Genomic DNA, 27,598 nt, shown 5'->3' with positions numbered 1-27,598 from the left:
ATGGGCAGTAAACAATGGTGGATATGTTCAGTAGGAGCAGGGACAGGATATGATAGTGGTATGAAATGCTCTACTTTGTTTATTCTCTTTGCAGTGTTATAGAAAACAAAACAAGTTTAACATGAGAGACACCTCCTCTCAGACCTTTTATTTGTTTTCAGACAGTCCTGTTTAATAGCATAACCTTTGCTGAACGGATAGCGTTATCAATAGCCAAGACTACTGCTGGATTACTTGACGAAAGAAATATACATTTAGCTTGGTGTATATATGCAATCGGTTGGTTTGTTTGCATTGAAGTTGCGGTTTGGAGAACGAAGCGCAGAACCTGGTTCAAGGCGTATGCCTCTCCGATAAGTTACACGTGTTGCAAAGTACAAGGTTCTCTCATGAGCCTACACCAGGTTACCTCAACATTAGAGTTCTTCTTCATAAGCCAATCCGATATGAGTTGTGGTTGGTACTAAAGCGCACACGTCTCTCCTCTTTTTGTGAAGATATCTATTTTATTTTATATTTTACAAGATGTCGTGTCTTTTGCTTGGAGTTATCAGAAGGCGAGTATCTAGCATATTGCAATTTGAAACATATGATTTCCTTATTGACTAACCATGGTACAGTATGCTGTACATAGTGTATTGGTTGTCTATTTGAACTGTTCCCAGCCCTGCTACATTTAAAATGTTTTAACTGCATTAGGCAAATCATGGAATGGTGATGATGGTATAAAATGAGTTGTCATGAATTAGTAATATCACTATAGTGGATAATATACTTTTACCAGTTATCGCAATTTCGCTCATGATATGGCTGTTGGCAGCAATCCTATGCAAACATCCTTATGATGATAGGGTATACATTTATGATGGAAAACTCAGGGAATATCAGCGATGCATTGTAACCAAATGTTAAGGACACATAAACTAGAAATGACATGTCCATAAAGTTAGAATTAAATATCCTCATTGTTGAATGGAAAGTCATATTGAAGACTATGCAAGGCACTGCAATTAGCCATCCATCATCTCCAACTTGATTGTCAATTGCTGTTAAATTGACAGTCTTGTTTTAAAATGATCAGAGGAAAGAATAAGTCCAAGCTAGCCAATGAGTTCTATACATTCAAAGGTACAATTTGAGTGCCATCAATTAGTTTATTATTTCTCATAAATCAAATTATATTTCAACAAAATAATGGTTCAGGAATGCTAATCTTATCTGTTTCTAACTGCAGAAATGATTTCAAAACAATCTGAGATGGTGGGTGTCATGGCTTGCTGAAATGACATGGAATGACCCCAATGTCACTGAACTACAAAGAAAGATCTTAATAGAAAATGCCACAGACATATAGCACAGCACACACAACTTTGTGTGTCTTGGTTTGTGTCAGACCGACTTGGAGGTGCACAAACCTGACCGACCAGATTTCAAAAGCTGTTCACCCCCGAGATAGAAAATGACGGACAGAATTTCAAGATCCTATTGCTTTGAATCTCTTGTCATTCCACTTTCTCTTCACCATTCTTTCTCAAGGCTGTTGGGTGACGTCGCACAGAGAAAAACAAGTATGTGAGCAGTCTTGAGTGCATCTTACCTTACTTTTCAGAGTGAACTGCATGACACTGTCAGTCTTACAAACTTGAGATGGTTCTATGTTTGTGTGTCTACTATGCATTTGTTATTGGTGTGTGTGTATATGTGTGTGTGTTGAAACAGCATCATAGTGAATTTGAGATTGTCAGGATTTGTGTAGCCGCCTAATTGACATAGAAGTTTCAATGCCTTACTTCTGCATGTCTATGTGTTATGACATTTTTTTTCTTTATGTAGGTTGCATGTGATATGTGCATTTCTGCTCAGTTCCTGAAAATGCACTATGGACCAAGCTATTTACATTCAATTTGGGGGGAGTGTGGGTGTGACTTTGTGTGGTGCACAGTGATTGGTCTACATTTTTGGAGGTGTGTTGCATTGTCCTTGTGGAAATGAGACTAAGCAAAGCCCAGCTGCAACCCAAAGAGAGGGCCACAGGGGTTGAGAAATGATCAATTTTCATGGCTATCTTTGTCCTCGCATTTCTCCCTGACTAGGTTCTATTCCCACTACGAGATCTAAAGGGGAGTCTGAGGAGCGTGGTGGCTAAAGATAATTCTACTTTTCAATTCACATTACATCCTTGCCTTACCTTTAGTTTTCGCTGGCAAAGCAACATTCTTTGTCCACAGCTCAAATTGACCGTAAATATCACAGTAGTCACAAGCAATGTTCCCTAATTTTTTGGGGGTCAGTGAGCAGATTTTAGGTCTGCTGAGTGCAAACTTGAACGTTGTGAGAATTCTGTGCAACTTTCGGCGCACATTTACTGTGAACACTGAGGCTGTACCCGTTTTAAGTCATTTTTAACAGTGTTCAAGTAGGCTACTGTGGCTATTTGATCATAATATAGTAGAGGTTGACCGAATATGATTTTCTCAACCCCGATCCCGATTATTGGAGGACCATAAAAAGCCAATACCGATTAATTAGCCGATTTTTAAAAATGTATTTGTAATAATGACAATTACAACAATACTGAATTAACACTTATTTTAACTTAGTACATCAATAAAATCAATTTAGCCTCAAATAAATAATGAAACATGTTCAATTTGGTTTAAATAATGCAAAAACAAAGTGTTGGAGAAGAAAGTAAAAGTGCAATATGTGCCATGTAAGAAAGTTAACGTTTAAGTTCCTTGCTCAGAACATGAGAACATATGAAAGCTGGTGGTTCCTTTTAACATGTGTCTTCCATATTCCCAGGTAAGAAGTTTTAGGTTGTAGTTATTATAGGAATTATAGAACTATTTCTCTCTATACGATTTGTACGACCTTTGACTATTGAATGTTCTTATTGGCACTTTAGTATTGCCAGTGTAACAGTATAGCTTCCATCCCTCTCCTCGCCGCTACCTGGGCTCGAACCAGGAACACATCAACAACAGCCACCCTCAAAGCAGCATTACCCATGCAGAGCAAGGAGAACAACTACTCCAAGTCTCAGAGTGAGTGACGTTTGAAACGCTATTAGCGCTCACCCCGCTAACTAGCTAGCCATTTCACATCGGTTACACCAGCCTAATCTCGGGAGTTGATAGGCTTGAAGTCATAAACAGCGCTGTGCTTCAAGCATTGCGAAGAGCTGCTGGCAAACGCACGAAAGTGCTGTTTGAATGAATGCTTACGAGCCTGCTGGTGCCTACCATTGCTCAGTCAGACTGCTCTATCAAATCATAGACTTAATTATAACATAATAACACACAGACATACAAGCCATAGTTTCCGGATTCGACCATACTTTATTTTGTTTTGGTATGTTGCATTGAAAGTGGCTAATATTGCGTTGATTCGATCACAATTCCCACGGTAAAGGGAAACGTTGATAGTGTTAACTAACGGGGAAAACTCTAGAAAGTTGAGTGAAGTTCAATCTTGTGCTTCTCTGAGCTGGCTGATATTTCTTTTGCAAGGCAGTCCCTGGGGAAGCTGCGCGCATCTTAGAGGGAACATTGGTCACAAGCCAGGATCCATAAACTATTGAACAATGACAGATGCTTTTCCTCTAAAACGTATACACTATTGAATAATGCAACCAAACCATATTACACTCTTGAATAATGCAACAATCCACAAGCCTGTGTGTGCAGACAGTTGAAGGAGTTATTTTCTTGTCTGTAGGCTACACTCATTACATTTTAGTTTCAAGACAAAAGCACAGAGTTGCTATAACAGCATGTCTTCATCAAGTAACGTTAGCCTATCAAAAATGAACTATTAACCGTTTCATACAAATATAAAAGTGCATTAGGCCTATCTTACAACATTTCAACAAACCACGCTTCATTTTTATTAATATCATGCAAGTCATTTTATGTGGTATAAGAAAATTGTGACTGAAAACGTGGGTATACTGTAAGTGAATTCACCCAAAGAGATGTTTTATATTGTTTTATATATACCGCCAAACAAATATTTTTTATAAAATGCAATTCGTAACATATCATACATAGGTATGGTGAGCTACATTGAAAAATGACACAAGCAGATTTGTTCAGAAGTGCTGCTATGGTACTTGTAGTGGAAGCTGGGACTTTTGCTGTACCCTTAAATGGAAACATGTTGTGCTTATATGGGGCGCCAGGGTAGCCTAGTCGATAGAGCGTTGGACTAGCAACCAGAAGGTTGCAAGTTCCAATCCCCGAGCGGACAAGGTACAAATCTGTTGTTCTGCCCCTGAACAGGCAGTTAACCCACTGTTCCTAAGCAGTCATTGAAATAAGAATTTGTTCTTAACTGACTTGCCTAGTTAAATAGAGGTAAAAAATATATTAAAAATACAATACATATGAGCACATGTTATATGTTGAGCACAGTCCTCCATTTACCTTATACATCTACCATGACAATCTGTCAAAAGTGACTGATGGGGTGAGAGAGAGAGAGGGCAGGAGGATGAAATACATTTACATTTAAGTCATTTAGCAGACGCTCTTATCCAGAGCGACTTACAAATTGGTGAATTCACCTTCTGACATCCAGTGGAACAGCCACTTTACAATAGTGCATCTAAATCATTTAAGGGGGGGTGAGAAGGATTACTTATCCTATCCTAGGTATTCCTTGAAGAGGTGGGGTTTCAGGTGTCTCCGGAAGGTGGTGATTGACTCCGCTGTCCTGGCGTCGTGAGGGAGTTTGTTCCACCATTGGGGGGCCAGAGCAGCGAACAGTTTTGACTGGGCTGAGCGGGAACTGTACTTCCTCAGTGGTAGGGAGGCGAGCAGGCCAGAGGTGGATGAACGCAGTGCCCTTGTTTGGGTGTAGGGCCTGATCAGAGCCTGGAGGTACTGCGGTGCCGTTCCCCTCACAGCTCCGTAGGCAAGCACCATGGTCTTGTAGCGGATGCGAGCTTCAACTGGAAGCCAGTGGAGAGAGCGGAGGAGCGGGGTGACGTGAGAGAACTTGGGAAGGTTGAACACCAGACGGGCTGCGGCGTTCTGGATGAGTTGTAGGGGTTTAATGGCACAGGCAGGGAGCCCAGCCAACAGCGAGTTGCAGTAATCGAGACGGGAGATAACAAGTGCCTGGATTAGGACCTGCGCCGCTTCCTGTGTGAGGCAGGGTCGTACTCTGCGGATGTTGTAGAGCATGAACCTACAGGAACGGGCCATGATGTTGGTTGAGAACGACAGGGTGTTGTCCAGGATCACGCCAAGGTTCTTAGCGCTCTGGGAGGAGGACACAATGGAGTTGTCAACCGTGATGGCGAGATCATGGAACGGGCAGTCCTTCCCCGGGAGGAAAAGCAGCTCCGTCTTGCCGAGGTTCAGCTTGAGGTGGTGATCCGTCATCCACACTGATATGTCTGCCAGACATGCAGAGATGCGATTCGCCACCTGGTCATCAGAAGGGGGAAAGGAGAAGATTAATTGTGTGTCGTCTGCATAGCAATGATAGGAGAGACCATGTGAGGTTATGACAGAGCCAAGTGACTTGGTGTATAGCGAGAATAGGAGAGGGCCTAGAACAGAGCCCTGGGGGACACCAGTGGTGAGAGCGTGTGGTGAGGAGACAGATTCTCGCCACGCCACCTGGTAGGAGCGACCTGTCAGGTAGGACGCAATCCAAGCGTGGGCCGCGCCCGGAGATGCCCAACTCGGAGAGGGTGGAGAGGAGGATCTGATGGTTCACAGTATCGAAGGCAGCCGATAGGTCTAGAAGGATGAGAGCAGAGGAGAGAGAGTTAGCTTTAGCAGTGCGGAGCGCCTCCGTGATACAGAGAAGAGCAGTCTCAGTTGAATGACTAGTCTTGAAACCTGACTGATTTGGATCAAGAAGGTCATTCTGAGAGAGATAGCGGGAGAGCTGGCCAAGGACGGCACGTTCAAGAGTTTTGGAGAGAAAAGAAAGAAGGGATACTGGTCTGTAGTTGTTGACATCGGAGGGATCGAGTGTAGGTTTTTTCAGAAGGGGTGCAACTCTCGCTCTCTTGAAGACGGAAGGGACGTAGCCAGCGGTCAGGGATGAGTTGATGAGCGAGGTGAGGTAAGGGAGAAGGTCTCCGGAAATGGTCTGGAGAAGAGAGGAGGGGATAGGGTCAAGCGGGCAGGTTGTTGGGCGGCCGGCCGTCACAAGAAGCGAGATTTCATCTGGAGAGAGAGGGGAGAAAGAGGTCAGAGCACAGGGTAGGGCAGTGTGAGCAGAACCAGCGGTGTCGTTTGACTTAGCAAACGAGGATCGGATGTCGTCGACCTTCTTTTCAAAATGGTTGACGAAGTCATCTGCAGAGAGGGAGGAGGGGGGAGGGGGAGGAGGATTCAGGAGGGAGGAGAAGGTGGCAAAGAGCTTCCTAGGGTTAGAGGCAGATGCTTGGAATTTAGAGTGGTAGAAAGTGGCTTTAGCAGCAGAGACAGAGGAGGAAAATGTAGAGAGGAGGGAGTGAAAGGATGCCAGGTCCGCAGGGAGGCGAGTTTTCCTCCATTTCCGCTCGGCTGCCCGGAGCTCTGTTCTGTGAGCTCGCAATGAGTCGTCGAGCCACGGAGCGGGAGGGGAGGACCGAGCCGGCCTGGAGGATAGGGGACATAGAGAGTCAAAGGATGCAGAAAGGGAAGAGAGGAGGGTTGAGGAGGCAGAATCAGGAGATAGGTTGGAGAAGGTATGAGCAGAGGGAAGAGATGATAGGATGGAAGAGGAGAGAGTAGCGGGGGAGAGAGAGCAAAGGTTGGGACGGCGCGATACCATCCGAGTAGGGGCAGTGTGGGAAGTGTTGGATGAGAGCGAGAGGGAAAAGGATACAAGGTAGTGGTCGGAGACTTGGAGGGGAGTTGCAATGAGGTTAGTGGAAGAACAGCATCTAGTAAAGATGAGGTCGAGCGTATTGCCTGCCTTGGGAGTAGGGGGGGAAGGTGAGAGGGTGAGGTCAAAAGAGGAGAGGAGTGGAAAGAAGGAGGCAGAGAGGAATGAGTCAAAGGTAGACGTGGGGAGGTTAAAGTCGCCCAGGACTGTGAGAGGTGAGCCGTCCTCAGGAAAGGAGCTTATCAAGGCATCAAGCTCATTGATGAACTCTCCGAGGGAACCTGGAGGGTGATAAATGATAAGGAATCAAAGGTGAAACGGAGGAGAGGGGAACTTTTGAAAAGTAAGAAAAGAGGAAACCGGGGTTCCCCAACTGACAAAACGTGGGCTGAATTTGGCCCACTGGTGGTTTTATTTGGCCCCCAAGTTTTCTGAGCAAAATATATATGATTTTATTCATTTTTATTTTTATTGTTGGACATACATAAAACACTGTAAAAACACCAGGAAATCAGCTCCAAGTTATTTACATTTTGGAAATCTGTTCTCAAGAATTCCCAAGCATTATAGTGAGATTGTATAGAAATGTAAGCAAGGTTTGAAATTATGATATTTTAGTCAAATATTATATCTGTTTGGGCTTCTTGTGGTCAATTTGCAGTCAACAAATTATTTGTAATTATGTTCCAGTCCCCCCAACCATCTGCACAATAAAAAAATTGCCCCTTGGCTGAATCTAGTTGATGATCCCTGGTTTAAAAGAAAAATAGAAAACAACCTCCACTCACTCTTGGCTCCCGAATTCTTATTTACCGTGAGTTAAGTTCAAGACAGACGCTCAAGTGATTCTAACAATTGGGATCAACATGACAGGACAAAAGAACATTAACATTAGAACATTAGAAACATTAGAAGCCTACTCCCTAAGTACTCCCTAAGTTTGTTTTACTCACTGCTTTAGCACACTCTGCCAACCCGGATGTCTTAGCCGTGTCTGAATCCTGCCTTAGGAAAACCACCAAAAACCCTGAAATCTGCATCGCTAACTATAACATTTTCCGCCAAGATAGAACTGCCAAAGGGGGCGGTGTTGCAATCTACTGCAAAGATAGCCTGCAGAGTTCTGTATTACTATTCAAGTCTGTACCCAAACAATTCGAGCTTCTACTTCTAAATATTCACCTTTCCAGAAACAAGTCTCTCACTGTTGCCACTTGCTATAGACCTCCCTCTGCCCCCAGCTGTGCTCTCGATACCATATGTCAATTGATTGCCCCCCATCTATCTTCTGAGCTCGTGCTACTAGGTGACCTAAACTGGGACATGCTTAACACCCCGGCCATCCTACAATCCAAGCTTGATGCCCTCAATCTCACACAAATTATCAATGAACCTACCAGGTACAACTCCAAATCCGTAAACATGGCACCCTCATAGATGTCATCCTAACTAACTCACCCTCCAAATACACCTCTGGTGTCTTCAATCAACATCTCAGCGTTCACTGCCTCATTGCCTGCATCCGTAATGGGTCTGCGACCAAACAACCACCCCTCATCACTGTCAAACGCTCCCTAAAACACTTCTGCGAGCAGGCCTTTCTAATTGACCAGGCCCGGGGTATCGTGGAATGACATTGACCTCATCCCGTCAGTAGATGATGCCTGGCTATTCTTTAAAAGTGCCTTCCTCACCATCTTAAATAAGCATGCCCCATTCACAAAGTTTAGAACTAGGAATAAATATAGTCCTTGGTTCACCACAGACCTGTCTACCCTTGACCATCACAAAAACATCCTGTGGCGTTCTGCATTAGCATCGAATAGCCCTCGTGATATGCAACTTTTCAGGGAAGTTAGGAACAAATATACACAGGCAGTTAGGAAAGCTAAGGCTAGCGTTTTTAAACAGAAATTTGCATCCTGTAGTACTAACTCAAAAAAATTCTGGGACACTGTAAAGTCCATGGAGAATAAGAGCACCTCCTCCCAGCTGCCCACTGCTCTGAGGCTAGGAAACACTGTCACCACTGACAAATCCACTATAATTGAGAATTTCAATAAGCATTTCTCTACGGCTGGCCATGCTTTCCAGCTGGCTACCCCTACCCTGGTCAACTGCCAGGCACCCTCCACAGCAACCTGACAAAGCCCCCACCATTTCTTCTTTACCCAAATCCAGATAGCTGATGTTCTGAAAGAGCGGCAAAATCTGGACCCCTACAAATCAGCCGGGCTAGACAATCTGGACCCTCTCTTTCTAAAATGATCAGCCGAAATTGTTGCAACCCCTATTACTAGCCTGTTCAACCTCTCTTTCGTATTGTCTGAGATTCCCAAAGATTGGAAAGCTGCCGCGGCCATCCCCCTCTTCATAGGGGGTGACACTCTAGACCCAAACTGCTACAGACCTATCTCTATCCTACCCTGTCTTTCTAAGGTCTTCGAAAGCCAAGTTAACAAACAGATTACCGACCATTTCAAATCCCACCGTACTTTCTCATCTATGCAATCTGGTTTCAGAGCTGGTCATGGGTGCACCTCAGTCACGCTCAAGGTCCTAAACGACAACTTTGAACTTTGACATCATAACCGCCATCGATAAGAGACATTGCTGTGCAGCCGTATTCATCGACCAAGGCTTTCGACTCTGTCAATCACCACATTCTTATTGGCAGATTCGACAGCTTTGGTTTCTAAAATGATTGCCTCGCCTGGTTTACCAACTACTTCTCTGATAGAGTTCAGTGTGTGAAATCGGAGGGCCTGTTGTTCGATCCTCTGGCAGTCTCTATGGGGGAGCCACAGGGTTCAATCTTCGGGCTGACTATTTTCTCTGTATACATCAATGATGTTGCTCTTGCTGCTGGTGATTCCCTGGTACACCTCTACGCAGACGACATCTTAAACGCACGTAAAACTAAATGCATGCTATTCAACCGATCACTGCCCACACCTGCTCGCCCGTCCAGCATCACTACTCTGGATGGCTCGGACTTAGAATACATGGACAACTACAAATACCTAGGTGTCTGGTTAGATTGTGAACTCTCCTTCCAGACTCACATTAAGCATCTCCAATCCAAAATTAAATCTAGAATTGGCTTCCTATATCACAACAAAGCATCCTTCACTCATGCTGCCAAACATACCGTAAACATACTGTAAAACTGACCATCCTACCGATCCTCGACTTCGGTGATGTCATCTATAAAATAGCCTCCAACACTCTACTCAACAAACTGGATGCAGTCTATCACTGTGCCATCCGTTTTGTCACCAAAGCCCCATACACTACCCACCATTGCAACCTGCACGCTCTCGTTGGTTGGCCCTCGCTTCATACTCGTCGCCAACCCCACTGGCTACAGGTTATCTACAAGTCTCTGCTAGGTGAAGCCCCGCCTTATCTCAGCTCACTGTTCACTATAGCAGCACTCACTCGTAGCACGCGCTCCAGCAGGTATATCTCAGTGGTCACCCCCAAAGCCAATTCCTCCTTTGGTCGTCTTTCCTTCCAGTTCTCTGCTGCCAATGATTGGAACAAACTGCAAAAATCTCTGAAGCTGGAGACTCATATCTCCCTCACTAACTTTAAGCATCAGCTGTCAGAGCAGCTCACAGATCACTGCAGCTGTACATAGCCCATCTGTAAACAGCCCATCTATCTACCTACAGTGCCTTGCGAAAGTATTCGGCCCCCTTGAACTTTGCGACCTTTTGCCACATTTCAGGCTTCAAACATAAAGATATAAAACTGTATTTTTTTATGAAGAATCAACAACAAGTGGGACACAATCATGAAGTGGAACGACATTTATTGGATATTTCAAACTTTTTGAACATATCAAAAACTGAAAAATTGGGCGTGCAAAATTATTCAGCCCCCTTAAGTTAATACTTTGTAGCGCCACCTTTTGCTGTGATTACAACTGTAAGTCGCTTGGAGTATGTCTCTATCAGTTTTGCACATCGAGAGACTGACATTTTTTCCCATTCCTCCTTGCAAAACAGCTCGAGCTCAGTGAGGTTGGATAGAGAGCATTTGTGAACAGCAGTTTTCAGTTCTTTCCACAGATTCTCGATTGGATTCAGGTCTGGACTTTGACTTGGCCATTCTAACACCTGGATATGTTTATTTTTGAACCATTCCATTGTAGATTTTGCTTTATGTTTTGGATCATTGTCTTGTTGGAAGACAAATCTCCGTCCCAGTCTCAGGTCTTTTGCAGACTCCATCAGGTTTTCTTCCAGAATGGTCCTGTATTTGGCTCCATCCATCTTCCCATCAATTTTAACCATCTTCCCTGTCCCTGCTGAAGAAAAGCAGGCCCAAACCATGATGCTGCCACCACCATGTTTGACAGTGGGGATGGTGTGTTGTGGTTGATGAGCTGTGTTGCTTTTACGCCAAACATAACGTTTTGCATTGTTGCCAAAAAGTTCAATTTTGGTTTCATCTGACCAGAGCACCTTCTTCCACATGTTTGGTGTGTCTCCCAGGTGGCTTGTGGCAAACTTTAAACAACACTTTTTATGGATATCTTTAAGAAATGGTTTTCTTCTTGCGACTCTTCCATAAAGGCCAGATTTGTGCAATATACGACTTATTGTTGTCCTATGGACAGAGTCTCCCACCTCAGCTGTAGATCTCTGCAGTTCATCCAGAGTGATCATGGGCCTCTTGGCTGCATCTCTGATCAGTCGTCTCCTTGTATGAGCTGAAAGTTTAGAGGGACGGCCAGGTCTTGGTAGATTTGCAGTGGTCTGATACTCCTTCCATTTCAATATTATCGCTTGCACAGTGCTCCTTGGGATGTTTAAAGCTTGGGAAATCTTTTTGTATCCAAATCCGGCTTTAAACTTCTTCACAACAGTATCTCAGACCTGCCTGGTGTGTTCCTTGTTCTTCATGATGCTCTCTGCGCTTTTAACGGACCTCTGAGACTATCACAGTGCAGGTGCATTTATACGGAGACTTGATTACACACAGGTGGATTGTATTTATCATCATTAGTCATTTAGGTCAACATTGGATCATTCAGAGATCCTCAATGAACTTCTGGAGAGAGTTTGCTGCACTGAAAGTAAAGGGGCTGAATAATTTTGCACGCCCAATTTTTCAGTTTTTGATTTGTTAAAAAAGTTTTAAATATCCAATAAATGTCGTTCCACTTCATGATTGTGTTCCACTTGTTGTTGATTCTTCACAAAAAAATACAGTTTTATATCTTTATGTTTGAAGCCTGAAATGTGGCAAAAGGTCGCAAAGTTCAAGGGGGCCGAATACTTTCGCAAGGCACTGTACCTCATCCCTATACTGTATTTATTTATTTATCTTGCTCCTTTGCACCCAAGTATCTCTACTTGCACATTCATCTTCTGCACATCTACCATTCCAGTGTTTAATTGCTGTATTGTAATTACTTCACCACCATGGCCTATTTATTGCCTTAACTCCCTTATCTTACCTCATTTGCACTCACTGTATATATACTTTTTGTTTTCTTTTGTTCCACTGTATTACTGACTATGTTTTGTTTATTCCATGTGTAACTCTGTGTTGTTGTATATGTCGAATTGCTATGCTTTATCTTGGCCAGGTCGCAGTTGCAAATGAGAACTTGTTCTCAACTAGCCTACCTGGTTAAATAAAGGTGAAATAAAAAATGTAAAATTAAAAAAGCTCCAACAATATGTGCTCTATAGATTTTCAGTAAAGTCTGCTTGCAGTGACCTGTTCCTGAGAATGGCTACACAGAGGAAAGGGTGGAAAGCCTAACCCTTCTCCTCTTATGGTTCATTTTTTGTGTTATTGCTTGCTCTCTCTTTTCCTACTCAGTACTTTGTGGGCAAAAGGTCTCTCTCTCCTTCCCTCCCAGTCTGAAGTTTCTCAATACACACATCTGGTCGACTGCATGCAGAAATGAATCACTTATAATAGACTTCATAAACTGGAGAAGATCTAAGATGACTTCCCATCACATAAATAAATACTTGTTCCCTGTGACATTGGGCATTTTCCCATCAACAACAATCTATATTCTCAGTTTGCACGTAGGACACTGGGCAGCCTTTAACCCTTCCTTTAGAAATGGCGCTACCAAGGTAGAATAGTGTGATTTAAATTCTTAGCCAAATTAGTCAATAGATGTAGCCATGAGTTGGAATGCAAGTCAAATGATGAGGCAGCTCCTAGAGACAAAGAGATAGCCAAACCAGCTCCAGAGGTTCCTAGACACGTCAGTATAAAGAGTTATTTATTTATGTATTTTTTAGTCAAACCATTAACCATCGTGCCTGGTGTTTCTAGTCAGCTAGCCAGAGCTCTCACACAAGCTCTGAGCCAAAGTCTCAGGTTGTACTCCCCTAGGCTGTAGTTTGCATCCCAATGGCAACTTCCTGCTACTCAGTTATATAATTAAGGAGTCCAAGGAAGAGCAGGAAAACCATGCTGGTTAGGGATATGCCAGGTCTGTCGATGGCCTGTCCTCTTAAAAGTCATTTGAGTTTTAGGTCATAGTGATATCTGTCTCGTGCAGATAATTAAATAATAGTGAACATGTATGGGTATTATTTGTTTCTAACCATACACCTGATAATGAAATGTTATTCTTGAATATGTTCAGAAGTAACACATTCACAGTGCTTGCCGGGGTTTAGGTAAAACAAAATTCCCAAGAATGCGTTTGGAGAAGGACCCAAGTCTACTTCTCAGTGACACCCCATTGCCCCATTGCATTATTTACCTGTGGATTGCTCTAATACTAGCACTAATAGTAAGAATGTAGTGACACATTTTCCTGTAATATCTACTCTCAATAGAATTGCATCCCTGAAACCATACTGAAGGGGTTGATTGTGTATCTTGCTACTATTGTGCATCTTGCTACCCAGTATTTAAATGTTGCTCCTATTGTGTTGCCTATTTTAACACCAGATTTAAGTTTGATATCCATTTGGAGCACATCTTATTTGATAACTGCGAGTTGCTAAATTATCATAGTATTGCTCCTCTTACAGCTGTTATCAGCCAGCAACCTAATATCATGTCTGTATAGTACAGTATGTTTGAATACAGTTCCTCCCCTGTAAACCTCTGTAACACACCCACTTCTACCTCCCTGTGTCTTGGTACAGACGGGGTGGCGTGGGGGCATCTGTGGGGGTCCGCTCCCTGGCCTCGATCCCCTCTCTGCCCCCAGCGGTGGCTGACTTTGTGAAGGGGGCGGTGGATGAGTGCAAGCCTGCCAATGTGCATGTGGTGACGGGGAGTGCAGAAGAGTCGGCCCACATCCTAGCTGGCCTGGAGAAGGAGGGCATGGTGAAGAAGCTACCGAAGTATGAGAACTGGTGAGTGCTGCTGTGATCACTGCTACACAGGTTTAGTAGGAATTTTGGTCTTTATGTCACAAAGCAGGTTAAGTTCACTAGTGATCTAAGTTAATGTAGAACAGAATACATTAAAAAATATTCTGGTTAGTGAAGAATTCTTAAATTGAATGTACGTTATTTAGAGTACTAGGTCTGTCAAACAAAGTTATCTGTCTGACTCTGTAATATTCATCTGAAACCATTTCAATCATACATCAAAGAATCTCCTGGGTCACCTTTTCCACTGTGGCCTTCAGATCAACAAAAGACTCCAAGCCTGTTATACTCATTGCTATAAAGAATTATAAGATAATTAATAGTCTGTTTATGGCTTTTCTGTCTGGGCAGCTGGTTGGCACGCACAGACCCCAAGGATGTGGCTCGCGTGGAGAGTAAGACGGTGATCGTCACCAAGAACCAGAGGGACACCATCCCCACCCCCGGTGGGGGGGCGAAGAGCCAGCTGGGCAGCTGGATGAGTGAGGGTGACTTCCAGAAGGCCAGGAAGGACCGCTTCCCAGGCTGCATGGCAGGTACTGTACTGTACACGCCATTCTACTCTGGGGCTTTCAGACAAGAGGTTTAACACAACCTCTCTATAGTTTCAGCTGCCTGTATCAGTTGTCTGTAATGGACTGTCAGTCTTCATTCAAATTGGGTTTGTCACTTTTTAAATGCCTATTTTTGCATCACAGAAAACCGGCCTAAACTTCTAAAATAACTAGCTAAAGCGCCAGTGGCAAATGTTATAGTTGGCTATCAATGTTGTGTTATAATGTTACACTACTGAAGTCCAATTTGGACTAATTAGACTATTTAGATGGTAAGAGGGTCAAGAGTCATTAAATATCAAATGGTAGAGTTTAAGAATAAAGTGTGGGGTTAAATGATTCTCTGAAACATAAATTTTTTATTGAGACACCAAGGCTTTCAACTAGCCAACTGAGACTTGTCTGTAATGGGAAATAATGTCTAACACTCAATTAAAATTTGAATTACTTAATTTCCTCATTCTTCCTCAGGTCGAACCATGTATGTGATCCCTTTCAGTATGGGCCCGGTGGGCTCTCCGCTGTCTAAGTTTGGCGTGCAGGTGACGGACTCGCCCTACGTGGTGGCCAGCATGGGCATAATGACACGCATGGGCACCCCAGTCATGGACAAGCTGTCACAGGGGGCAGAGTTTGTGCGCTGCCAGCACTCCCTTGGGCAACCTCTCCCACTGAAAGGTACCACTGCCCAGAGACTCTCTCTCTATTGCCATCTTGTAAGTTATATCATAAACTTGGAAAACAACAACATTGTTGCATATCACATACAGTTGAAGTCGGAAGTTTACATACACTTAGGTTGGAGTCATTAAAACTCCAGAAATGTCTTGTTAACAAACAAGAGTTTTGGCAAGTCGGTTAGGACATCTACTTTGTGCATGACACAAGTCAATTTTCCTACAATTGTTTATAGACAGATTATTTCATATATAATTCACAATACCACAATTCCAGTGGGTCAGAAGTTGACATACACTAAGTTGACTGTGCCTGGAAACAGCTTGGAAAATTCCAGAAAATGATGTCATGACTTTAGAAGCTTCTGATAGGCTCATTGACATCATTTGAGTCAATTGGAGGTGTACCTGTGGATGTATTTCAAGGACTACCTTCTAACTCAGTGCCTCTTTGCTTGACATCATTGGAAAATCAAAAGAAATCAACCAAGACCTCAGAAAATAAATTGCAGACCTCCACAAGTCTGGTTCATCCTTGGGAGCAATTTCCAAACGCCTAAAGGTACCACGTTCATCTGTACAAATAATAGTACGCAAGTATAAACACCATGGGACTACGCAGCCGTCATACCACTCAGGAAGGAGTGCAAAGGAGTGCAAATCGTTACCAGAACTTACAGCAAAGGACCTTGTGAAGATGCTGGAGGAAACATGTACAAAAGTATCCACAGTAAAATGAGTCCTATATCGACATAACCTGAAAGGCCGCTCAGCAAGGAAGAAACCACTGCTCCAAAACTGCCATAAAAAAAGCCAGACTACGGTTTGCAACTGCACATGAGGACAAAGATCTTACATTTTGGAGAAATGTCCTGTGGTCTGATGAAACAAAAATAGAACTGTTTGTCCATAATGACCATCATTATGTTTGGAGGAAAAGGGGGAGGCTTGCAAGCCGAAGAACACCATCCCAACCGTGAAGGACGGGGGTGGCAGCATCATGTTGTGGGGGTTCTTTGCTGCAGGAGGGACTGGTGCAGTTCACAAAATAGATGGCCTCATGAGGGAGGAAAATTACGTGGATATATTGAAGCAACATCTCAAGACATCTGTCAGGAAGTTAAAGCTTGGTCGCAAATGGGTCTTTCAAATGGACAATGACCCAAAGCATACCTCCAAAGTTGTGGCAAAATGGCTTAAGGACATCAAAGTCAAGGTATTGGAGTGGCCATAACAAAATTCACCCAACTTATTGTGGGAAGCTTGTGGAAGGCTACTCAAAACATTTGACCCAAGTTAAACCATTTAAAAGCAATGCTACCAAATACTAATTGAGTGTATGTAAACTTCTGACCCACTGTGAATGTGATGAAAGAAATAAAAGCTGAAGTAAACCATTCTCTCTACTATTATTCTGACATTTCACATTCTTAAAATAAAGTGGTGATCCTAACTGACATAAGACAGGGAATTTTTAGGATGAAATGTCAGGAATTGTGAAAAACTGAGTTTAAATGTATTTGGCTAAGGTGTATTTAAACTTCTGGTATTAACTGTATCCTACATTATACATGTTCAGCAGTATGCCGTTCAAGCACCATTTGCCTCACCTCATTTTGTCTTTCTCCATCTATTCCATCCCTTGCTTTCAAATCCCCCCTCCATCACCATCTTCCTCCCATGCTCCCCACCTCCTCCTCCTCCGCTCCTCCCAGCTCCCCTGGTCAACTCGTGGCCGTGTAGCCCAGAGAAGGTACTGATCTCCCACCTGCCAGACACCAGGCAGATCCTGTCTTTCGGCAGCGGCTACGGAGGCAACTCTCTGCTGGGCAAGAAGTGCTTCGCTCTGCGGATCGCCTCGCGCATCGCCAAGGATGAGGGCTGGCTGGCCGAACACATGCTGGTGAGAACGGGGACCTGATAGGGGTAGGGGACCCTGATAGGGGTGCACCTAGGGGTAGGGGACCCTGTTAGGGGTGCCCCCACCTTTCCATTTTTTGAAAGGGTTCCAACAGGAATACTGTATCTTAGACATGAAGAGCAGACAGGGCTCGAAGACAGGGAACATAGTAATGAGTAAAAGAGTGAATTCTGTGCTGACCAGCAATATCAGGAGATGGATTATGAGATTCAGATCTGAGCATACTAGAGGTCGACCGATTATGATTTTTCAACGCCAATACCGATTATTGGAGGACCAAAAAAAGTCAATACCGATTAATCGGACGATTTATTTATTTATTTATTTGTAATAATGACAATTACAACAATACTGAATTAACATTTATTTTAACTTAATATAATACATCAATAAAATCAATTTAGCCTCAAATAAATAATGAAAGATGTTCAATTTGGTTTAAATAATGCAAAACAAAGTGTTGGAGAAGAAAGTAAAAGTGCAATATGTGCCATGTAAGAAAGCTAATGTTTAAGTTCCTTGCCCAGAACATGAGAACATATGAAAGCTGGTGGTTCCTTTTAACATGAGTCTTCAATATTCCCAGGTAAGAAGTTTTAGGTTGTAGTTAATATAGTATTTATAGGACTATTTCTCTCTATACCATTTGTATTTCATTAACCTTTGACTATTGGATGTTCTTATCGGCACCTTAGTATTGCCAGTGTAACAGTATAGCTTCCTTCCCTCTCCTTGCTCCTCCCTGGGCTCGAACCACTCCAAGTCTCAGAGTGAGTGACATTTGAAACGCTATTAGTGCGCACCCCGCTAACTAGCTAGCCATTTCACATCGTTTACACAAGCCTAATCTCGGGAGTTGATAGGCTTGAAGTCATAAACAGCGCAATGCTTGACGCACAACAAAGTGCTGCTGGCAAAACGCACGAAAGTGCTGTTTGAATGAATGCTTACGAGCCTGCTGCTGCCTACCACCGCTCAATCAGACTGCTCTATCAAATCATAGACTTAGTTATAACATAATAACACACAGAAATATGAGCCTTAGGTAATTAATATGGTCGAATCCGGAAACTATCATCTCGAAGACAAGACGTTTATTCTTTCAGTGAAATACGGAAACCGTTCCGTATTTTATCTAAGGGGTGGCATCCATTAGTCTAAATATTCCTGTTACATTGCACAACCTTGAATGTTATGTCATAATTACGTAAAATTCTGGCAAATTAGGCGGCCCAATATGCAGGTTTAAAAATATATACTTCTGTGTATTGATTTTAAGAAAGGCATTGATGTTCATGGTTAGGTACACATTGGAGCAACGATACGCATCACATCGATTATATGCAACGCAGGACACGCTAGATAAACTAGTAATATCATCAACCATGTGTAGTTAACTAGTGATTATGATTGATTGATTGATTGTTTTTTATAAGATAAGTTTAATGCTAGATAGCAACTTACCTTGGCTTACTGCATTTGCATAGCAGGCAGTCTCCTCGTGGAGTGCAATGAGAGGCAGGTGGCTAGAGCTTTGGACTAGTTAACTGTAAGGTTGCAAGATTGAATCCCCCGAGCTGACAAGGTGAAAATCTGTCGTTCTGCCCCTGAACGAGGCAGTTAACCCACCGTTCCTAGGCCGTCATTGAAAATAAGAATGTGTCCTTAACTGACTTGCCTAGTTAAATAAAGATTAAATAAAGGTGTAAAAAAAAAAAAATGTCCAAATCGGTGTCCAAAAATACCGATTTCCGATTGTTATGAAAACTTGAAATCGGCCCTAATTAATCGTCCATTCCGATTAATCGGTTGACCTCTAGAGCATACTGTATGTGACACAGTCAGTGCCTCATGCAGTAGCAGTGAGTAGTTAGTTAGTCCCTTCTGATGTTCCTACATTACCGGAGAAACTGCCCAGTCAATGCCACACCTACCCTCTTAGAAAATATCTCCCTCTCTCTCTTTCTCTCTTTCCTGTCACTCCTCCCCGACTAGATCCTGGGCATCACCAATCCTCGGGGAGTGAAGCGTTATGTGGCGGCGGCGTTCCCAAGTGCTTGTGGGAAAACCAACCTGGCCATGATGAAGCCTGCGCTGCCTGGCTGGACTGTGGAGTGTGTGGGAGACGACATCGCCTGGATGAAGTTTGACAGCCAGGGTGAGGGGAGGGATGCACACTCAACACACACTCTGAGACTCCGAGCTTCTGTAGAGACAATGTCAGACTAGTAAAGGCCTAAACAGTAACATACAAGAGCATTCACTCATGTTATTAATTTCATGGCCAGACAGATTGTACAACCCATTGCAACTAAAACCAGCAACTCCCACTTGTCAAGTCCTTTCCCCTCCTTTTCTTAGAGAGGAAATTATTAAGTTAACTACATCACTTCTTCAAGGAGCAAATCCTTTAATGCATCTCTGTGACTCACCTTGTCACTTTCTCCTCAGGTAAACTCAGGGCCATCAACCCAGAGAACGGCTTTTTCGGCGTGGCTCCTGGCACGTCGCTGAAGACCAACCCTCACGCCATGGCGACCATCGCCAAAAACACAGTGTTCACCAACGTGGGCGAGACCAGCGACGGAGGGGTATGGTGGGAGGGACTGGACCCCCCTGCTGCAGGGGTCTCCCTGACCGACTGGCATGGCAAATCCTGGAAAGCAGGTAGAGTTGACTCACTGTAGTGGGGCATCAGGTAGCCTAGTGGTTAGAGCATTGGACTAGTAACCAAAAGGTTGCAAGATCGAATCCCCGAGCTGACAAGATGAAAATCTGTTGTTCTGCCCCTGAAATCGCAGTTAGCCCACTGTTCCTAAATAAGAATTTGTTCATAACTGACTTTCCTAGTTAAACAAAGGTCAAATAAAAATTAAAAATAACAGTGGACAGGTATAGTTGACACACTGTAGTGTTAACAGTGGACAGGTATAGTTGACACACTGTAGTGTTATCGGTAGACAGGTAGAGTTGACACACTGTAGTGGTAATGGTGGACAAGTAGAGTTGACACACTGTAGTGTTAACAGTGGACAGGTATAGTTGACACACTGTAGTGTTATCGGTAGACAGGTAGAGTTGACACACTGTAGTGGTAATGGTGGACAGGTAGAGTTGACACACTGTAGTGTTAACAGTGGACAGGTATAGTTGACACACTGTAGTGTTAACGGTGGACAGGTAGAGTTGACACACTGTAGTGTTAACAGTGGACAGGTAGAGTTGACTCACTGTAGTGTGGGCAGGTAGAGTTGACTCACTGTAGTGTTAACAGTGCCTCCTGGAGACATGGTGTGACACTGTCCTTGTGTTGTCATTGGGTAGAGAAAGTACACAGTAACGCTTCATTAGAATGTCTACTCATAAACTAGAGTTAACTGTTTGTAATTCACTACATTGTGTTTATCCATGAATCTAGTAGCATTAAGAACAATGTAATCATGTTAAGTTATTTATATGCTTATCATCAAATCAAATGTTGTAGAAATGTTCATGTACCAGTACTACTAATTTATATACAGTCATAATGTTTTATTCTGATAATAGTATTCACCCTCTTTCTCTTCTTCCACAGGAGACTCTGCCCCGTGTGCCCACCCCAACTCCAGGTTCTGTACCCCGGCGGCCCAGTGTCCCATTATCGACCCCCAGTGGGAGAGTGACGAGGGAGTACCCATCGATGCCATCATCTTCGGGGGCAGAAGGCCAGAGGGTGAGTGGCCTTTAATGATCCAATGACTAATCTCTGGTTTAGGAACTCGTATACAACAAGAATAATATTATATTGTCATTGTATTCATGTAGCAGACACTCCTATAAAGCAAGCCTCTGGTGGTATATCCAGTGTTACAAATTATACCGTTTGGTTAATGTAACTGGAAAATAGGTTATTCTGTATTATAACTGTTTTGAAATTGTATGTTCTAAAATTCTTGCTACCAGTGTGTAGCTGTGGGACACTGTCACACTGTTGGCCTTGTCCTGACCCCTGACATCTGTTTCCCAGGTGTCCCACTGGTGTATGAGTCATTTAGCTGGCGTCACGGTGTGTTTGTGGGAGCCTCTATGAGGTCTGAGGCCACAGCAGCTGCTGAGTACAAAGGTACAGTACCTCATAAACCTCATTAAAGAGCTTGTCATCGAATTACACGTGTTACTACGTCATTTAAGTGGATATGAGCTGTCTATAGAGTACAAGGGAAAATTATAGAATAGAACAGGAAAAACATTAGGGCTAATATCCCCTGATTGGGTGGTATACTGTATTCCCTGATTCCTCTCCAGCAGTGTCAATGTATGAAGGAATGACCTTTTGATGAAAATGATTTAAATTCATCCGTAGGCAAGGTTATCATGCATGACCCCTTCGCCATGCGCCCCTTCTTCGGTTACAACTTCGGTGACTACCTGGCCCACTGGCTCAGCATGGAGACCCGCAAGGCCCCCACCCACCTGCCCAAGATCTTCCACGTCAACTGGTTCCGTAAGGACCCCACGTCGGGCTCCTTCCTCTGGCCAGGCTTCGGGGACAATGCACGCGTGCTGGAGTGGATCTTCAAGCGTTGCGGCCGCGAGAGGGAGGACGAGGCAGCAAAGAAGAGCTTGGTGGGCTGGGTGCCACAGGAGGGAGCCATCAACCTGCAGGGCCTGGGCAGCAAGGTGGACATGGGGGCCCTCTTCGACCTGCCCAAGGCCTTCTGGGAGAAGGAGACCCAGGAGCTGCGGGCGTACTTTACCCAGCAGGTGGGAGCCGACCTCCCCCAACAGGTGGAGGGAGAGCTGAAGGCTCTGGAGGACAGGGTCAGGAATGGAGAGGCATAGACCCAGATGAGTCAGAGTTGAAGAGAGAAAGTTTAGACTATTGGACATTACACTACACTGATGTTGCAATATGGTGGGGATGGGTAGGGGGGGGGGGGTAAGAAAAAGTGGCTGACAAACTGATTGCAGTTTGGGGGGAACTGCATTGAGTATATGTGGGAAGGTGTAAAGCAAAGGTTCTAAATTGTAAGAGAATACAATGATATGATGCGACTGCGTCACTAACGAATGCAGTTCAGTCGCCACTCACTGTCAATGGATATTTGAGTAGAATCAATGTGTAGTAATGCCTTACTGACATCTTGCAATGAAGTACAACGGCATTGGATGTTTGTTTACAAGCTATTATCCCAAATAATAATCTCTTATCATAACAAGGTTTAACATCCATATACATTTTAAAATTTTGCAGAATATTAACGACATCTTTTGAAATGCACTGCTGGCCTCTCACTAGTCACTGAGATTACTGAATGGCCATTGGCTTGGAACATGTGAAGGAAATACATCTGATTGGCTCAGGGAAACCAAAACATTTTAACTTCATTTCATTGAGTGAAAGATTCATTCGCAGTTTTTGGCAACTTGTATTGTCTTCAATAAAAATGCATGATAATGATATGTTTACGTTATGTTCAATGTTGGACCAATAATACATTCAATGGACATTTCATTTAAAAGTTTTATTACAATACAATTAATAAACAACCTCAATCTGCCTCAATTGTGTCTTTTGATCAACACTCGAAAACAAGAGAGCCGCACACTCTAGGAGCTCAGATGCAAAAATGTAATTAAAATCAGGGTATAATCAAACATTGCGGGATGACTCGTTTATATAGTGTCAAAAGACACAGGTGTCTGTAATCATGGCCAAGAGTGGCCTAATATCATTGGTTAATAATCAAATATTAAAATGTCATACAAAGAACAGCATACAAACAACAAATGGATAGCATACGATCATAGAATAATTTGACTACACAAGCTTACAAACAATTACAATGGCAAAGTCACAATAATCACAAGAATGCCTTCAGATCAAAGTCTACGTTGAGACCGAAGGGCGCAAGGGTCTTTAAATTAAAGATCCAGGCAGCCTCTCGTTTTAGAACAATAAATTATCAAGGTCACCCCCTCTCCTAGGGAGGGTGACATGTTCGATGCCAATATAAGTGGGCCGCAACTGGATAAGTAGAGTTTTTACACCTCATGGTGCTACGATGCTCTGAGATACGCACTTTTAATTCGCGCTTTGTTTTACCTACATATTTTTTTTACCACAAGGACAAGTTATAAGATAAATAACTGCCTTAGTAGAGCTCGTAATATTGGGATCGATTTCCCTGTTTGTGGGTGTTTGAAGGATCTACATTTATAAAATTGCCATTGCATTGAGCACAGCCATTACATTTGTAATTTCCATCCAGTAGGGGCGCAAAGACGTTGTTCAGGAATATTTTGGGGTGGTAAATCAGAGTTTACCAATTGGTCTCTGAGATTTCTGCCCCGCAAGAATACGACCAAGGGAAGGTCCGAAAACACATTAGCGAGACTATCATCGGATTTTAGGATGTGCCAATGTTTGTGAACAATTCCCTTAATTTGTTCAGAACACTTTGAATAGCGGATAGTTAGAACGCAAGAATGCGTCTTTTTGCGAGACTGACCTTGAAAAAGGTCATGTTTTGTTTTGAATTTTCTCAATGGCAATATTAATCTGATCATTCTTGTAGCCCCTCTCCTTGAACTTTCTTTGCGTCTCAGCCAATATTTGTCGAAATCGGATTGTTTTTTGCAAATTCTTTTGATTCGACAGAATTGGCTGTATGGCAAACTATTTTTCAAGGGAAGTGGGTGACAACTATCAGCCCTCAACAAACTGTTACGATCAGTAGGCTTCCTGTAAAGATCCGTGTATAGAACATTATCTTCACACAAGATCAAGAAAACCTGATTTGACGTATCAGATTGCATAGTAAATCTCAGATGCTCAGAACAGGAGTGAAGAAAAGCATGGAATGCCTGGAGCTGTTTTGCATCACCCCTCCATAGAACAAAAATATCATCAATATACCGTTTCCAAATAATGATGTGAGGCAAGAAAACATTTGAGAGGGTTGAAAATAGACATGTAACCCACATACAAGGAGGAGCCATGGGGGATCCCATAGCAGTACCTTTCGTTTGAATAAAGAAATCATTTAGAAACATGAAATAGTTATGCGTGAGTACTATTTCAGCCAATGTTACAACGCATGCACTGGAAGGGAGTTCATTAGGGTGACGTTGCAGAAGAAAATGTTCCATAGCTTCAATACCGCCCTCGTGTGGAACATTAGTGTATAATGACTCAACATCAAAAGTAACTAACAATGTATTCTCAGGGAGAGGATCAAGAGATTCAATGATAAAGGACACCAGCAGTATGATCTCTACAAAGGAGGGGAGCTGTTCTGCGAGTAGTCTAATAAAAAAAGTCAACAAAAGTAGATAGAGGGTCAACACTCAACATAAAAATGGACATGATAACTCCTAAAAAGATACATGGACTGTATATAAAGATAACTGTAAAGAAAAGAGAAACCGTGACCAATAGATTTGATCATCAGTCAGGCTATTTACACTTCCCCAACTTCATATCTTGTTTCAAACCACTGTCTCCAGCTAAGTTTGTGTCTCTCCTCAAGCAATCAACCATTTAAATGTATTTATAGAGCCCTTTTTACAACAGCAGTTGTCACAAAATGCTTATACAGAAACTGAGCTTAAAACCCCAGAGAGCAAGCAATGCAGTCATAGTTGACTTTATATGGCTTTAAGCTGCCTTCAGTTGCAGGTGAATCTGCAGGTGAATCTGCTATAGCTTGTGGAACCCACACTTTTAATCAGTTAAGCACTTTTCATACCAGAAAATTCAACAAACATGCAAATAATTGAGTTGCACAAAGTTAAAAATAAAACAAATCTGCCAATAGAAAACCGATACTCAATACATACTGTACATACAAAAATACTTCAAATGCACTTTTATCTACTTGTGCGTAAACCCCATCTAGGTCGTTAACTGGAGGTTCCTGGGCCCCTCCCGGTCACACTGACTTCAGCATAGTCACTCTCCTGCCCCTGTTCCCTGTCCATGGCTGCAGCTGGGGTCTCTGAGCCGAAGTTGTTTCAATGCAGAATTGTAATGTTTTGGTCATTGAGATGAATAACATTGACATGTACAGTCAGTGACTTGACCCATTACTTTAGACAGGACATTCCATTTGAACAGATACCCATTGTGGCCACTGCTCTCACGAAGGGGCAACGGTGGGCTTTACTATATACACTTGTTATTGTTTTTTTCTGGGTCAATGTGTCTGCTGATTATGAAAAGGAGCAACATTTTTATTTTAGAATATCTGTTTGCAGCTGGGGGTGGTGCAGGGCCTAGAGCTGGAGTTTGAGATGGGAGTGGAGCTGGAGATGGGAGTGGAGCTGGGTCTGTGGTTGGTACTGGATCTGGGCCTTTAACTGGAGGTTGGGCTGAGGCTGGAGCTGGAGGTTGGGCTGAGGCTGGAGCTGGAGGTTGGGCTGAGACAGGAGGTTGGGCTGAGGCTGGAGCTGGAGGTTGGGCTGAGACAGGAGGTTGGGCTGAGGCTGGAGCTGGAGGTTGGGCTGAGGCTGGAGGTTGGGCTGAGGCTGGAGGTTGGGCTGAGGCTGGTGCTGGAGGTTGGGCTGAAGCTGGAGGGTGGGCTGAGGCTGGAGCTGGAGGGTGGGCTGACGCTCAACAGTTTCACATGTGTATCAAGAATGGTCCACCACTCAAAGGACATCCAGCCAACTTTACACAACTGTGGGAAGCATTGGAGTCAACATGGGTCAGCATCCTTGTTGAACACTTTCGACACGTTGTAGAGTCAAATAAAATAAAATTGTATTTGTCACATGCGCCGAATACAACGGGTGTAGAACTTACCGTGAAATGCTTACTGACAAGCCCTTAAGAAAATACAGTTAAAACCACATTGATGGTTAAGAAAATATTTACAAAATAAACTAAAGTTTAAAAAAGTAACAAAAAAAAAACAACAATAACGAGGCATATATGGGATACCCGTACCGAGTCAATGTGGGGGGGTACAGGTCCATGCCCCGACAAATTGAGGCTGTTCTGAGGGCCAAGGGAGGGGGTGCAACTCAATATTAGGAAGGTGTTCCTAATGTTTGGAATACTAAGTGTATATTTTGTCCCAATAGAATTCACATGCACACACATTCATTCTTCGACCACTTTCAGAAGACCCAGGTGAAAGCGTGTTGGCTCGGCCTCACACCGCTGAAGAGAAGCAAAGGCCTCTTTAAAAAGCCCAGCTCTCGCTGGCAATACAAAATGCCATTTTGTAGGTCTGCCTGTTAAAGGTGCCTCTTCTCCACTGCCCTAAGGCAAATGTTATGCAGCATCACTGCACGCTACTTTGCCTGGAGCAGACTGTCCCCCAAGCTGTTGGACACCTGGGACCAGACTGGATGGTCTTGCTGGAGAACATCCACATACTCCAGTCGTGGGTGTAATTGAGGTGACTTGTTCCTTCCATTGTAGGCATTGATCTGCCGTTTTATTCTCCCCGATGTCCGCTGGACTGCACTTCCGGCGTCGACAGAGATGGCCGCCTCGCTTTGCGTTCTTAGGAAACTATGCAGTATTTTGTTTTTTTATGTGTTATTTCTTACATTGTTATCCCAGGAAATCGTAGGTTTTATTACATACAGTCGGGAGGAACTATTGGATATAAGAGCAACGTCAACTCACCAACATTACGACTTTCCCGAAGCAGATCCTCTGTTTGGTCCACCACCCAGGACAATGGATTGGATCCCAGCCGGCAACCCAAAACAACGGCGCCGCAGAAGGGGCAGATGGAGCAGTCTTCTGGTCAGTTTCCGTAGACGGGCACCGCTCCCGAGCATACTACTCGACAATGTTCAGTCTCTTGACAACAAGGTAGACGAAATCCGAGCAAGGGTTGCCTTCCAGAGACATCCGAGATTGTAACGTTCTTTGTTTCACGGAAACATGGCTCACTGGGGATACGTCAGAGTCAGTACAGTCACCTGGTTTCTTCATGCATCGCGCCGAGAGAAACAAACATCTCTCTGGTAAGAAGGGTGGGGGTGTATGCCTTATGATTAACGAGACGTGGTGTGATCATAACATACAGGAACTCAAGTCCTTTTGTTCACTTGACCTAGAATTCCTTAATCAAATGCTGATCACATTATCTACCAAAATAATTATCTTCTATCATAATCACAGTCGTGTATACCCCCCCCCCCCCAAGCAGACACATCAACGGCCCTGAAAGAACTTCATTTGACTCTATGTAAACTGGAAACCACATATCCTGAGGCTGCATTTATTGTAGCTGGGGATTT

The 27,598-nt window shown here is 43.5% G+C and overlaps 1 protein-coding gene across 1 annotated transcript; it reads left to right on the top strand.

Annotated features, from left to right (window-relative positions):
- Positions 1 to 22,896, top strand: LOC135517336 (phosphoenolpyruvate carboxykinase, cytosolic [GTP]-like). The gene is made up of 10 exons (XM_064941546.1): positions 1 to 557; positions 13,974 to 14,186; positions 14,556 to 14,740; positions 15,230 to 15,436; positions 17,151 to 17,338; positions 19,352 to 19,514; positions 19,808 to 20,023; positions 20,931 to 21,068; positions 21,363 to 21,458; positions 21,699 to 22,896. The coding sequence occupies exons 1-10, from the start codon at positions 526 to 528 to the stop codon at positions 22,175 to 22,177; spliced, it is 1,917 nt and encodes a 638-aa protein (XP_064797618.1). The 5' UTR covers positions 1 to 525; the 3' UTR covers positions 22,178 to 22,896.
- Positions 22,897 to 27,598: the final 4,702 nt, after the last annotated feature.

The sequence above is a fragment of the Oncorhynchus masou genome, chromosome 28, assembly GCF_036934945.1.
Source record: "Oncorhynchus masou masou isolate Uvic2021 chromosome 28, UVic_Omas_1.1, whole genome shotgun sequence".
Lineage (NCBI taxonomy): Eukaryota > Metazoa > Chordata > Actinopteri > Salmoniformes > Salmonidae > Oncorhynchus > Oncorhynchus masou.
This window is presented reverse-complemented; position numbering and strand designations above follow the sequence as displayed.

Excerpts from the sequence above, each read along its gene's own strand:
- LOC135517336 (XM_064941546.1), top strand. The coding sequence starts at position 526 with ATGTCGTGTCTTTTGCTTGGAGTTATCAGAAG. Across the intron at positions 17,339-19,351 it reads GGCTGGCCGAACACATGCTG|ATCCTGGGCATCACCAATCC; the intron begins GTGAGAACGGGG and ends CTCCCCGACTAG. Across the intron at positions 19,515-19,807 it reads GATGAAGTTTGACAGCCAGG|GTAAACTCAGGGCCATCAAC; the intron begins GTGAGGGGAGGG and ends CTTTCTCCTCAG.